Source organism: Onychomys torridus, chromosome 1 (genome assembly GCF_903995425.1).
Source record: "Onychomys torridus chromosome 1, mOncTor1.1, whole genome shotgun sequence".
NCBI classification, from domain to species: Eukaryota; Metazoa; Chordata; class Mammalia; order Rodentia; family Cricetidae; genus Onychomys; species Onychomys torridus.
Window position 1 is genome coordinate 3,652,967 of NC_050443.1, and position 15,446 is coordinate 3,668,412.

At 39.5% G+C, this 15,446-nt stretch overlaps 1 protein-coding gene and 1 pseudogene across 1 annotated transcript; both read left to right on the top strand.

Annotated features, from left to right (window-relative positions):
- The first annotated feature begins 9,069 nt into the window (after positions 1 to 9,069).
- On the top strand, positions 9,070 to 9,951 carry LOC118591477 (vomeronasal type-1 receptor 4-like). Its single transcript, XM_036199814.1, has one exon. It carries the CDS (start codon positions 9,070 to 9,072, stop codon positions 9,949 to 9,951), a length of 882 nt encoding a protein of 293 aa, XP_036055707.1.
- Positions 9,952 to 13,530: 3,579 nt separating this feature from the next.
- The window catches only part of LOC118593793, a 4,411-nt pseudogene continuing 2,495 nt past the window's right edge, over positions 13,531 to 15,446 (top strand).

Below are 15,446 nucleotides of genomic sequence, written 5' to 3' on the forward strand. Positions count from 1 at the left end.
TGTCAAAGGTCCTTTTTCAGTACCTAATGAAATGATCATGTGGTTCTTTTCATGTAGTTTGAGTATATGGTGTATTATATTGACAGACTTTTGTATGTTGAACCAACCTTGAATATTTGGGATGAAGCCTACTTGATCATGGTGGATAATTGTTTTGATATGTTCTTGGAGTCTGTTTGCCAATATTTTTATTGAGTATTTTTGTATCAATATTCATGAGTGAGACTGGTCTGTAATTCTCTTTATTTTTTCTATCTTTTTTTGGTTTAGGATTCAGAGTAACTGTAGCCTCATAGAAGGAGTTTGGTAATGTTCCTTCTGTTTCTATTATGTAGAACAACTTAAAGAGTATTGGTAATAACTCTTCTTTAAAAATCTGGTAGTATTCTGCATTAAAACCATCTGGTCCTCAGCATTTTTGGTTGGGAGACTTTTAATGACTGTTTCTATTTCCTTAGAGGTTATTGGTCTATTTAAATAGTTTACCTGGTCTTGATTTAACTTTGTTATTTGGTACTATTTCAGAATATTTCTTTTAGATTTTATAATTTTGTGGAGTAGAGGTCTTTGAAGGATGACCCAATGATTCTCTGGATATCCTCAGTGAAAGGTCTTATGTCTCCCTTTTCATTTCTGATTTTGTTAATTTGGATGCTCTCTCCCAGCCTTTGGTTTGTCTGGGTATGGGCTTGTCTATCTTTTTTATTTTCTCAATGAACCAGCTCTTTGATTCATTGATTCTTTGTAGTGTTCTCTTTGTTTCTATTCTATTGATTCAGCTCTCAACTTGATTATTTCCTGGCATCTATTCCTCCTGGGGGACTTTGCTTCTTCTTGTTCTAGAGCATCCAGGTGTGCTGTTAAGTCACTAGTGTGAGATTTCCCAACTCCCTTATGTGGGCATTAATGCTATGAATTTTCCTCTTAGCAGTGCTTTCATAGTGTCCCATAAGTTTGGGTATGTAGTACATTAATTTTCATTGATCCCTATGAAGTGTTTAATTTCTTTCTTTCTTTCTTTCTTTCTTTCTTTCTTTCTTTCTTTCTTTCCTTCCTTCCTTCCTTCCTTCCTTTCTTTCTTTCTTTCTTTCTTTCTTTCTGTCTTGCTTTCTTTCGCTTTCTTGCTTTCTTGGTTTATCACTTTTTTCTTTCTCTTTTCCTTGTCACATTGGTGATTAAGTTGGGCATTTTTCAGTTTCCATGAGATTGTTGCCCTTCTGTAATTTTTGTTGTTGTTGAAATATAACTTTAACCCATGGTGGTCTGATAGAATAAAGGAGGTTATTTTTTTGTATCGGTTGAGATGTACTTTCTGACCGAGTATATCATTGATTTTAGAGAAGGTTACATGGGGTGTTGAGAAGAAGGTATATTCTTTTTGGTTAGGGTGTTATGTTCTGTAGATATTGATTAAGTCCATTGTGTCATAATATCAGTTAAGCCACATATTTTTCTGTTAAGTTTTGATCTGGCAGATCTGTCCAGTGGTGAGAATGGGGTGTAGAAGTCTCCCACTATTAATGTGTGGTTTTTTATGTATTATTTAAGCTTTAGTAATGTTCCATTTACATATGTGGGTGCCCTTGTGTTTGGGTCAAAAATGTTCAGAATTGTAACTTCATCTTGGTGGATCTTTCCTGTGATGAGTATATAATGTCCTTCTTGATCTCTTTTGATTGATTTTAGTTTGAATTCTATTTTGTTGGATATTAAGATAGCTACACCAGGTTGGAACTTAAGACCATTTGATTGGAAAGACTTTTCCCAGCCTTTTATTCTGATGCAGTGTGTATCTTTGGAGTTGAGGTGTGTTTCTTGTATGCAGCAGAAGGATGGGTCTTGGTTTTGTGTCGATTCTGTTAGCTTGTGTCTTATTATAGGTGAATTAAGTCCATTGATATTAAGAGATATTAATGACCAGTGATTGTTAATTCCTGTTATCTTTTGGTATTAATGTGTTACTTTTATTCTTTGGATTTTCTGCTGTGGGGTTATTTATTGCCTGTGTTTTCGAGGGTGTATCTGACTTCTTTAGGTGGAAATTTTCTTCTAGTGCTTCCTGCAGTGCATAGGTATTGTTTAAATCTGGGTTAATCTTGGAATGTCTTGTTTAATCCATCTATGGTGATTGCAAATTTTGGTGGGTATATGAGTCTAGGCTGGCATCCATGGTCTTATGTCTGAATTACATCTGTCCAGGTCCTTCTGGCTTCCAAAGTCTCCATGGAGAAGTCAGGTGTTATTCTGATGGGTTTGCCTCCATAAGTCACTTGGCCTTTTTCCTTTGCTGGTCTTAACATTCTTTCTTTTTTTCTGTACATTTACTTGTTTAATTGTTATGTGGCAAGGGACCTTTTTTGGGTTTCTAGTCTTTTTGGTGTTCTATAGGCTTCTTTTATCTTCATAGGCATTTCCTTCTTTAATTGGAAAAGTTTTCTTATATGATCTTGTTGAAAATTTTTTTGTGCCTTTGAGTTGGTATTCTTCTTCTTCTATCCCTATTATTCTTAGGTTTTCCTTTTCATGGTGTCCCAGATTTCCTGGACATTTTGTGTTATAACATTTTTGGCTTTGGTATTTTCTTTGACTGGCAAATCTATTTCCTCTATTGTATCCTCTACACTAGAGATTCTGTCTTCCATCTTTTCTGTTCTGTTTATTATGCTTGAATCTGTATTTCCTGCTCTTCTACTCAGATTTTCTATTTCCAGCATTCCCTCTGTTTCTTCTTCATTGTTTCTAATTCCCTTTTCCAGTCTTGAACTGTTTCCATCACATGTTTAGTTTCTTTTTCATGGTTTTCTTGGATTTCTTTAAGGGATTTATTGATTTCTTTCAATTTTTATTTGTCTTTTTCTCAGTGTCTTTATTGATTTCTTCCAATTATTTGTTAATCTTTTTCTCAATTTCTTTAAGGGAGCTTTTTTATTTATTTCTTGAAAGGCCTCTAGCATCTTCATGAAGCCATTTTTAAGTTAAATTAGTTCTGCTTCTTCTACATTGTGATGTTCAAGTCTTGCTGCTGGAGGAGGGCTAGGTTCTGTTGATACCTGTACTGTTCTATATGTTGTTATATGTATTTTTCCCATGACATCTGCCCATTTCCTCCTCTAATAAGTATAAGAGGGGCCTGTGCCTGAGCAAGTTGCTATTGGTCCATTTTTGCTTGTTATATCTGTGTCTCAGGGGGCCCCTCTGTGTCCAATCTTAGGTGTTGGTCTAATTGGAGCTGGTAGATTCTGTATCTCAGGGACCTGCTCTTGCCTCAACCCAAGCAAGCTGATTCTGTGGCTCAAGTTCCAGGGTATTCAGTTTATTGTGATGCATGTGGTACACATACAAATATCCAAGTAAACATTCATACATACAAAATAAAATTTAATTGTTTTCATTTGTTTCCTTTGATTGAAATAGACTCTGTTCTCATACAATCTATCTGATGACAGTTTCCCCTCCTTTTTAACCCAGTCACCTTCTCTGGATGCATTCTTTCTGTCTCTAACAAGAAAAGAATGGTCTTTTTAGAGATGAAAACCAAATGAGACAAAACATAATATACTAAGAGAAAACAAAACATCTCATATTGTGACTGAAGAAGGCATCCTCCCAAAAAGAAAAGATCCCGAAGAGCAGACACAGGAATCAGAGACCCACTCATTCCCACACTGAGGAATCCCACAGAAACACTAAGCTAAAGGCAGTAATTTATATGCAGAAGGCATGGCGAAGACTCCTGTAGGGCATGTGCATGCTGCTTCTGTCTTTGGACCTTATACGCATCTTGCTCAGTTAATTCTGTGTGCCTTGTTTTTCTGGTGTCCTCTGTCCCCTCTGACTCTTATGCTCTTTTGCCTCCTTTCCTGTAGTTCAAAGAGGAGGGTTTTGATGCAGACATGCCATGTATAGCTCTGTGTTTTGAATGTTGTGATTCTTGTGAATTCTTAAATCCCCTCTTCCAAGGAGTCCACACCTCTTCTCCTTTCTCAAAGAGTTCCCCTAACTTAGGTACAAGAATTCAAATATATGAGTCTACAGGGGCCAATCTTATTCAAACCACCACATATCTAAATCTAATCTTTCTACAACACAAAGGATCCAAGCAATTCTCAGATGATGAGTCCAGCCATGGAGGCCAAAGGAAAATGATTGAGGAGGGTAATGGATGATTTTGTGAACCAATCACAAATACAAAGGCTTTAATGAGAAAGCTGAAAAACTCTGATGTTACTTCTTCTAGTTCCCTGCCTAGGATTCTCCACTCCAATAACTCCTGCTTTTAATTCACTCTCATCTCCTCCCAGGATCCAGTCAAAGATCATTTCCCTCTCTCTAACTGTAACACAAATGGAATTTCAATGTCCTTCTGTGATTTATTACACAGATCTCTCTGAGGGGTCCCCCTTCTCTCGTACTCAATGTCCCGCATCAGGTATAAGGAACAACAGGAGCATTCTCCTCAAGAACATATTGAAATTGGGGAGTTAACTTCAGAGTAGGCATTGTCTTTCATGGTTTGCCCATGACTCCCCTTTGTAAGCATCATGGTTGAGACCAGTGTCACCATGGTGCTTCTCCTGCACAGACACTGCCAGAGAGTCCAGCATATTCACACCTCAAATGAGAACCAGTTCATACCTATTCGTATGGGGGCACATATTGCTTATGTAGTTTCTACTAATGATATGGAAAATGAAAATAACCAGATTCTTTCTTGGATAAAATCAGCATTGTCTGTGGACCTCTGAGCACCATTACCCTCTCCAGTTATCAAAGATGCCAGAAATGGCTGGGATCTCTGATCCCTGATCTGGTTCGTCAATGATTTTGGGTTTCCACTTCAGAGGGGAGGACATTTGAGTAACAGTGAAGTCCAATAAGTATAAACCTGGTCTAGGCTAGCAAGTAGGTACTCTGGCCTAATTCAACATTAAAGTATATGGGTCCATCACCTTCCTGAGGTATTCTGACTCAAGAAGGAAGGGCCACCTTAGGAAGTTGGGCTCACCTTAAGCCAGGCTAAAGAGAGTTTAGAAAAATTATTGCCATGATGAAATTCTCTACTTTCCCAGATTTTCTGCCTAGCATAGGCTTATACAAGAGCACAGACAAGCTGTTCTGAGTTACTCTTCTCTCTATCTCTGCTCTAAGCAATCTTGCCCTAAGATTGGCATTCTTTAGTCTCTTCCTACCCCCTCAACTCAACTCCCACTATGGCTATGGAGAAGGGATGTCCCAACACAAGTTTAAGGTGGTAGGTGGAGAGATGGTGGGAAAATAGTGTCAATTTTGTTTGTGAGATAAAACCTGGCAGTGTCCCCATGCCATTGAGCATGACCCAACATCCATAAACCTGTGGGTAGCACTATTGGTCCTTTGGAGTAATTAAAATGAAAGAAGACTTGAATATAGAGATGAAATGTATTGAAAGGAACAGAGAATTTCAGGCAAAGCCTTAGGGTGTCTTTGAAATAGATTCAGTAAAACATCCTGAATAGACAAACCCCTGCCAGGGTTTTATAGCCCTCTTGTGGTTATTCCACAGGAATATCTATCTGAGGGGGAGGGAGGAACATTGCTGTTAGCCAAAGACAAGAGATATTCCTTCTTTTACTGGTAGGAATAAGACTTGTCATCTCCCTTGTATCTGCCAGGGCTAAGACAACTGCCATCATCCAGACACATCCTCTGGCTGGAGAACTCTCCTGCCAGGGTTGTGGTCCACAATAGAAGAACACTAAACATAATGACTGCTGAACATCAGGAGACTTGCTTGGTATTGGGGGAAGAATATGGTTTCTATGTAAACAAATCAGATGTTGTTAAAATTAATGATACCACCCTCAAAATACTCCTTAAAGACCTACTCTAAAAATTCCAGCCATTGAGCAAATTTGCTGGTTCCATTCCTGCTCATTTTCTTGGCTCCCACCCTCTGTCAGTCCTCTGGTTATACAGTTTTATTTGGATGCTTGGCCCCTTCCCTCTTCATTGACTCTGGCCACCACCATTGATAAAATGACCAACAATCAGGTCATGGTTCACTTCTAGACTCTGGACTCTTCAGACACATGTGAGAGATTCCTCAAGGTTTACAATGATGCATCTCCATTAGTAACTAAATCAGGAAGATGTTGCAAGCCATGGCTGACTGGTCCAGGTCACAACCTGCCATAAGCCTAGCAGCTTTTTCTACAAGCTGAGGAAAATGGAACTACTTCCCTCTAGCAGAACTTCCTGTTCTCTATCTAACCTTATCTGGAGCATGTCCTAAGGACTGGAAAACTGACCTTACTCAAAAGCTGTCTCTGAAACCAAATTCCTGATTCTTCTTTAACTTAGTCCTTGGCACATATGAGCACTTAGAACACTTGTTTGAGGAGCTCTGCTATAGGACTCTACTGCCACATACTAAGCCTTGTGATAGGGGTGTGAGTGCCTAATGCCAATTAGGTTTTGCGCCTACACTCTCCAGTCCTATACATTCTTTATTCTCTGGAATAAAATTGAAGTTAATCATGAAATCTGTATCCCAAAGAGCTATCTGCAATCCTGCTCAGGGGTCACTAAAGATTTCTCTTGCCCCATCTGCCTTTTTCACCTCTCGATCTTGTGGTCATCAGGCCCAGAGGGAGAGATCCCCCACAAATGTCATTGTCTCTTACTTTGTATCTTTGGTCTAGTTAGATGTTTCATAATTCCTGGAATATTGACCAGGGATAATTGTTGTACAAAAAATTAGAGTGACATAGAAGGTAATTAAAGAAAAACTCATTGTATCCAACACAAAGAATGTCTGGCTTGACTGGAGATTCAACATTCACATCACATGGGGCCAATCACCTGGCCAGGAGATTATGCCCCAAGAGGAAGGACCACCCCTAAAAGATGGGTGTAGTAGGAATCTTAGAGGTACTTGTTAATAAAATCAAATCTGAGGCCAGTTATTGGGATGAATGCTGGAAGATCTGAGAAGCAGAACATGCCACAGCTATGTCACCTTGCTAATTCTTCAGGTGATCCTGTTTCCTCAGGATGGAAACTTCTGAGTCCTCATCCCAATCGCTCTCAGTTTAACTTGTCTGCTCTAAAGCCTGAATGCTAAACCAGCCAAATGCTTAACCAACTTAGTTCCATGTCCTCAAGCCTTTTATAGCTCTCTCTTTCTCCCCTCACTCTCTGGGATTAAAGGCTGGGTTTCTGGGATTAAAGATGTGTGTCACCATGCTTGGCTGTTTCTAATGTGGCCTTGAACTCAGAGATCCAGAGGTATTTCTGTGTCTGAAATGCTACAATTTAAGGCATGCACCACCGCCGCCCAACTTCTGCTATGGCTTGCTCTGACCCATTTTCTAGACACCATTTTTGGCTTTGTTCTAGTGGCTTTCTGTTCTCTGAACCCAGATAAGTTTACTAGGGTGCACAATATTGTTGGGAACACAACACCACCTCAGATGTGTACACCTTAAGCCTTGCTTAAGAAGAGATTTGTAAAAAAAATTTATTTTGATGAAATATGTATTTTTTCTTAGATATTCCCACATCCTAGCAAGGCTCTTACAGAGCACAGCCTTTTTGCTTCGAATTACCCTTCATTCTTTCTCTGCTCTAAGCATGATTGCCAGGATGGTTTTGTATGCTCTAGTATTTCTTCAAGCCCCCCTACCCACCATGGGGATGTCTGACAGTGTGTGACTTATCTCTGTTTTGGCTTATCTCAAGTTCATGAGCTTATGTATGGGTCTTTGATTCCATATACTTCTGTTTTTATCCAGTAACATGTGGGTTTTTATTACTATTGTTCTGTAGTACAGCCTCAACTCTGGAATCTTTATACGTCTGTAAGTTCTTTCATTGCACAGGATTCTTTTAACTATCTTTGGTTTTCTGGTTTTTCCATATGGAGTTGAGTATTAAGGTCTGTAAAGGATTGTGTTGGAATTTTAATGGAGATTGCATTGAATCTGTAGATAGCTTTTGGTAAGATTGCCTTTTCTACTATGTTAATCCTATCAATCCATGAGCATGTGAGATCATCCTATCTTCTGATATCTTCTCCAGTTTCTTTCCTCAAAAACTTGAAGTTCTTGCCATACAGGTCTTTCACTTACTTGGTTAGAGTTACACCAAGATAATTTATACTATTTGTGGCTATTGTGAAGTGTGTTGTTTCCTTGATTTCTTTCTCAATCCATTTGTCATTTGTATATTGGAGGGCTACTGATTTTTTTAGTTAGTCTTGTAAACAATCACCTCACATAAGGTGTTTATCTTCTGAACAAATTTTCTCATAAAAATTTTGTGGTTGCTTATGTATACAGGGATATGTGTGTATAAATTGACATTCATATGTGTGATCAGAAAACTGATTACTTTATTGAAATATTTTATATTCTGTCACTTTTATGATCTGTACAAAATTTTCTCAAAAGCTGATTTTTTTCTACTTAATTTAGTTACTTGATTTTATGAATTATAAATTTGTATTCTTATCCTTTTTAAGATATAGTAATTTTACTTTATGTATATAGAAATCTAGTTGCTTATATGTCTGGTACCACATTTGTGCAGTGCCACAGCATACATAAGAGGGCATTCAATTTGGAGAACTGATGTTGCAGATGGATGTGAATCGTCATGTGAAAGCCTGATTTGAGCATGAAACTTCTGAACATCTATCTCTCCAAATTCCAATTTGTATTTCTTAAAATTGTATCATTGAGGGAAGATGTTGCATTTGAAAGATAAAAATATGTGTTCCAATGTTCAGTGATCATGTGTTTTTATGCCATAATGTGTTATCATGGGTGTCATGTTGACCAAGAAAGATAGAGTTGTATCACTAACACACTTCCATCATGAGGCAAGGAAAAGTACATGAAGTACAAAATAATAGTCTGAGCTGTCTATATAGTGTTCTCCAGGCCAAGCTCCTGTACTGTGTGTGATACAGTAGTGTCTCCCTTCATAGGGGAAGTAAAGTCTCAAAACAGTGATTATGTGCAGACATTGAGAAGTGTACTGAAGCCAGCAGTGTTCCTCCTGGTCATCACTCCAGACTGCACAGAAATAATGTCCATGTCCTCTCAGAGTAAAGCCCTAAAAACCACTGAGGAATTGGCTCTCCAGACACTCCTACTTTTTCACGTTGGGACTAGGACTCTGGCCAACATTCTTCTGTTTGTGCACAATTTCTCTCCCATATTTACTGGTTCTCAACTGAGGCCCACTCAGGTCATTGTCAGCAACTTGGCTATGGCCAATGCCTTCCTTCCCCTCATCAATGCATTTCCATATAAGATGATGGTTTTTGTTCCCAGGAGTCCTCCAACTAACCTGCAATGCAAAATAGAGTTCTTCATTCATGTGGTGACTCGAAGCACAAACATGTGCTCCACCTGTGCTTTGAACATCCATCAGTTTGTCACTCTTGTTCCTGGTCACTGGGGTCGGCTGATGCTCCAAGGAAGAACCCCTGATGTCCTGAGTTATTCTTGTTACAGTTGTTGGTTGTTGAGTGTCTTATATAATGTCTACATTCCAATGAAAGTCAGTGGTACACAGAACACAGGCAATGTCACCAACAATAACAGCAAGTGGGTCTGCTCTACATCTGGATTCAGTGTAGTCATGGCTATCTTGCATTTTGTCCATGATGCCACATTTATCATCATCATGGCCTGGACCAGTGTCTCCATGGTGCTTCTCCTCCATAGACATAACCAGCGAACACAGCACATGCTCACTCCCAATCAGAACCAGAGAGGCCATGCTGAGACCAGAGCAGCCCAAACTGTCCTGATGCTGGTGGTCACATTTGTTGGCTTGTACCTCCTAAATTTTATTTGTATAATCTTTCACACTTTTTTAATGGACTATCGTGTCTGGTTGAGGCATGTAAATGAAGTTTTGACTGCAGCCTTCCTCACTGTGTCCCTTCCTGTTGATCTTTAGGGATCCTAAGGATCCCTGTTCTGTGCTCTTCAACTGCTGAAAACCACAGTCAACATGACACACACAGAAGAAAGCTTCTCTAGCAGCTGTCTAGAGAACAGTGCACACTCTATTAAGTAAAAGTTGTTTGAGAATCCTTCCTCATAGACCAGGCATGTTGACTCACTGAACTCATCCCAGCACTGGGGAGACTGAGCCAGGAGGGTTGCAATATAATCAATGGCATGTCATTCTGAAGAGTGGGATCCAGGCTAACTTGTGATAAGGAGACCCAGTCTCACAACTATGTATCTTCACCCTAAGATAGAAAGAAGATAAATACACAAAAGGAGAGAGCAGAATGAAAAAGAACACCAGTAATCCTATAAATATTCACACTAGCCTTAGGAAATCATGTGTTCCTATATTGTATAGTGCACATGCAATCCATGCTGCATCCTATATATCCATATTTTTTCTTTGTTAAAAAAATTCTTTTTTATTAAGACATTTTCTATTCATTCTACTTGTCAACCACAGATTCCCCTGACCTCCCTCCTCACATCCCCTATCCCTCTTCCCCAAACCACCTTCCATTTCCACCTCCTCCAAGGCAAGGTCTCTCATGGGGAGTAAGCAGAGCCTGGTACAGTCAGTTGAGGGAGGCCCTAGCCCCTCCTCTCTGCAAGAAGGCCAAGTAAAGTGTCTCATCATAGGCACTAGGCTCCCAAAAACCAGCTCATGCACTAGGGACAGGTCCCTCTCCCACTGCCTGGGGCTCCCCAAACAGATCAAGCTATACAGTCTCACTTATCTAGAGGGCCTAGTTGAATATTATGTGTGCTCCTCAGCTATTGGTCCACACTTCATGCGTCTCTACTAGTTTGGCTAGTTGTCTCTGTACTTTTTTCAATTGTGGTCTCAATATTCTTGCTCATAAAATCCCTCCTCTCTCTTGTCGATTGGACTGCTGGAGCTCTGCCTTGGAGCACGCTGTGGATCTCTTCATCTACTTCCATCAGTCATGGATAAGGGTTCTATGATGTCAGTTAGGGTCTTCTGCCATCTGATCACCAGAGTGGGTCAACTCCATCACCCTCTCCACCATTGCCAGTAGTCTATGGTGGAGTCATTTTTGTGGATCATGGGGACATCCCTAGAACTCTGCTTCTCCATATTTTCATGGTGCCTTCATTTATCATGGTATCTCTTTCCATGTTCTCCCACTCTGTTCCTGATCCAGGAGATCCTCCTGCTAACCTAAGCTCTCATTTCCCTTCTCTTGCCCTCTATTACCCCACACCACACCCACGTCCCCAGTATGCTCATGTCGATCTCAAACTTTTCTCTATTTCTGCAAGATCCCTGTGTCTTTCATAGGGTTCTCTGTACTAGCTAGTCTCCCTGGAGCTGTGGGTTGCAGTCTGGTTATCCTTTGCTTTACATCTGGTATCCACATATGAGTGATTACATACCATGTTTGTACTTCTGAGCCTGTGTTACCTCACTCAGGATGATATTTTCTAGTTCCATCCATTCGCCTGCAAACTTAATAATGTCAATTTTTTCCTCTGCTGTGTAGTACTCCATTTGTGTCTATGTACCACATTTTCTTTATCCATCCTTCAGTTAAATGGCATGTATGTTGTTTCCAGGTTCTGGCTATTACAAACAGTGCTGCTATGAATATAGTTGAGCATGTGCCCAAAGGTGGTTTATCTGGGTCTTGAGGAAGATTGATTCCCAATATTTCCAGAAATGGGCATACTGATTTCTAACGTGGCTCTAGAGGCTTGCATTCCCACTAACAGTGGAGGAGTGTTCCCCTTGCTCCACATCCTCTCCAGCATAAGCTGGCCTCAGTGTTTTTGATCGTTGCTTTTTTGAGAGGTGTAAGATGATATCTCAGAGTCATTTTGATTTGCATTTTCCTGATGACTAGGGATGGCAAGCAATTCTTTAAATGTATTTTAGCCAATTGAGTTTTTGGTTGAGAATTCTATGTTTAGTTCAATAGCCCATTTTTAAACTGCACTGTTAGGTATTTTGATGTCTAGTTTCTTGAGTTCTTTATATACTCTGTATATCAGTCCTCTGTCAGATGTGGGATTTTGAAGATCTTTTCCCATTTTGTAGGCTGTCCTTTTGTCTTAATGACCATGTCCTTTTCCCTACAATAGCCTCTCAGTTTCAAGAAGTCCCATTTATTAATTGTTGTTCTCAGTGTCTGTGCTACTGGTGTAATACTTAGGAAGTAATTTCTGGTGCCTATGCATTCAAGACTACTTCCTATTTTCTCTTCTATCAGGTTCAGAATAACTAGATTTATGTTGAGGTCTTTGATCCACTTGCACTTAAATTTGTGCATAGTGACAGATATGGATCTATTTGCAATCTTCTACATGGTGACATCCAGTTATGCCAGCACTATTTGCTGAAGATGCTTTCTATTTTTCATAGTATAATTTTGGCTTTGTGTGAAAATCAGGTGTCTATAGGTGTATGGATTTACATATGGGTCCTTGATTCCATTAGTCAAACTTTCTGTTTTTATGCCAATACCATGTTGTTTTTTAACTATTGCTCAGTAATACATTTTGAAATCTGGGATGGTGATACATCTGGAAGTTCCTTTATTGTATGTGTTTCTTTTAGCTATCCTGGGTTTTTTGGTTTTCTGTATTCAGTTGAGCATTGTACTTTCAAGGTCTGTGATAGATTGTGTTGGGATTTTAATGGAGATTGCATTGAATCTGTATATTGCTTTTGGTAGGATGGCCATTTTTACTGTATTAATCCTAGCAATCCATGAGCATGGGAGGAGGTCTTTCCATCTTCTGATATCTTCTCCAATATCTTTCTTCAAACACTTGAAGTTCTCCTCATACAGGTGTTTCACTCGCTTGGTTAGAAATACACAAAGATATTTTATATTCTTTGTGGCTATTGTGAAGGGTGTTGTTTCCTTGATTTCATTCTTAACCAATTTATCATTTGTATATAGGAGGGCTACTGATTTTTTGAGTTAGACTTGTATGCAGTCACTTCTCAGAAGGTATTTATCCGCTGAAGGAGTTCCCTTGTAGAACCTTTGTCATTGTTTATGTATATAAGGATTTATATGTATAAATTGAGCTTCATATTTGTGATCAGAAAGCTGGTTCCTTTTTAATTATTTTCTATTCTATCACTTTGATGATCTGAATTATATTTTCCCAAATGTTGATTGGTTCTTGTTTTGCTATTTACTTTTCCTACATGATTTTATGAATTATAAATTTGTATTTGTATACTTTTTAAGATATAGTAATTTTACTTTATGGTTATAGTGTTTTAACTGCCTGTATGTCTGGCACCATATTTGTGCAGTGCCACAAAAACCAGGAGAGGGCATTCATTTTGGTGAAGTGATGTTACAGATGGATGAGGACGTTCATGTGGGCGCTGGATTTGAACATGAGTCTTCTGAACAGCCATCTCTCTAACCTCCAATTTGTATTTCTTAACACTTTTTATCATTGAGGGGAAATGTTGCATTCAAAAGATAAGAGAATATGTCCCAATGTTCAGTGTTCATATGTTATGCCATACTATGTTACAATGGGTGTCATGTTGACCAAGAGATACAGCTGTATCACTAATACATCCATCATGAGGTGAGGGAAAGTTCATGAAGTACAAAATGATAGTCTCAGTTGTCTATTTGATGTTCTTCTGGACAAGGTCCTGTGCTGTGATTCAGTTAGTATCTCCTTCATAGAAGAAGTAAAGACTCAAATAATTGATTATGCTCAGACATTGAGAAGTGTCTTGAAGACAGCAGTGTTCCTCCTGGTCATCACTCCAGTCTACCCAGAAGACCTCTCCAAGACTTCTCAGAGTAAAGCTCTAAAAACCACTGAGGAACTGGCTTTCCATATGCTCCTGCTTTCCAAGGTCGGAATTGGAATTCTGGCCAACATTCTTCTGTTTTTTTCACATTTCTCTCCTATCTTTACTGGCTCTCAACCGAGGTCCAGTCAGGTCATTGTCACCAACTTGGCTGTGGCCAGTATGTTCATTCTCCTCGTCACTGCATTTCCAACCAGGTGATGGTTTTTGTTCCCAGGAGTCCTCCAACTAACCTGAAATGCAAAATTGAGTTCTCCATTCGCATGGTGGCTCGAAGCACAAACATGTGCTCCACCAGTGCCCTGAGCATCCATCAGTTTGTCACTCTTGTTCCTGGTCACTGGGGTAGGCTGATGTTCCAAGGAAGAACCCCTGATGTCCTGAGTTATTCTTGTTGCTGTTATTGGTTGTTCTATGTTTAAATAACATCCACATTTTAATAAAAGTCACTGGTCTACAGAGCGCAGCAATGACACTAACAAAAACAGCAGGTGGTTCTGCCTGCTCTACTTTTGGATTCACTGTAGGCATGGTCTTGCGTTTTTCCCAAGATGTCTCATTCATCAGCATCATGGTCTGGACCAGTGTCTCCATGGTGCTTCTCCTCCATAGACATCACCAACGAAACACAGCACATCCTCTCTTCCAATCAGAACCACAGAGGCCTTGCTGAGACCAGAGCAGCCCAAACTGTCCTGATGCTGGTGGTCACTTTTGTAAGCTTTTATGTCTAGACTGTGTTTGCAGTTTGATTCAGGTTTCTTTTGTGGCACTCTTGTATCTGTGTGGAGGCATGCAATGTAGGTGAAGCTTGGCTGCAAGCTTCCCCACTGTTTCTCCCTTCCTGTTGATCTTTAGGGATCCTCAGGATGCCTGTTCTGTCCTCTTCAACTGCTGAAAAACATAGTTAACATGACAAACACAGAAGACAGCTTCTCCAGCAGATGTACACTCTCTGTTAATTAAAAGTTGTTAGAAAATCCTTCTGCATAAACCAGAGATGTTGACTCACTGTACTTATCCCAGCACTGGAGAGACTGACCAGGAGGACTGAAATGTAAGCAATGGCATGTCAGGCGCTAGAGTGAGATCCAGTCCAACTTGTAATAAGGAGACATAGTCTCACAACTCCTTATGTGCACCCTAAAAAAAAGATAATAAATAAAGAAGAGAAAAATAAATTTTTATTTTCCATATGAAGTTGAGTATTATTCTTTCCAGATCTGTGAAGAATTGTGTGTTGGAATGGAGGGGAGGGGATAGGGGGAAGGTGGGTGTGGGGCGGGAGGGGGGAGGACAGGGGAACCCATGGCTGATGTGTAAAATTAAAACACAAATATAATAAAAAAGGGGAAAAAATTCAAGAGCAAAACTAACTAACTAAATAAATAAACAAATAAATAAATAAATAAACAAGAGAAAAAGAAAGAAAATGAATGCCAGTCATCACATAAATATTCACAATTGCTTTGGGAGATCAATGTGTTCCTGTTGGTGTATTGTATACGTCACCTGCAATCCATACTGCAGTCTATACACCTCCATACCAAAGTCCAAATCTGAATGTAATATACACTGTATGGTATTGGCTCATCTGTTGGCTACATAGTGATTACATATAGGTG

Bases quoted from the DNA above. Each gene is read 5' to 3' on its own strand.
- LOC118591477 (XM_036199814.1), top strand. From the start codon at position 9,070: ATGTCCATGTCCTCTCAGAGTAAAGCCCTAAAAACCACTGAGGAATTG.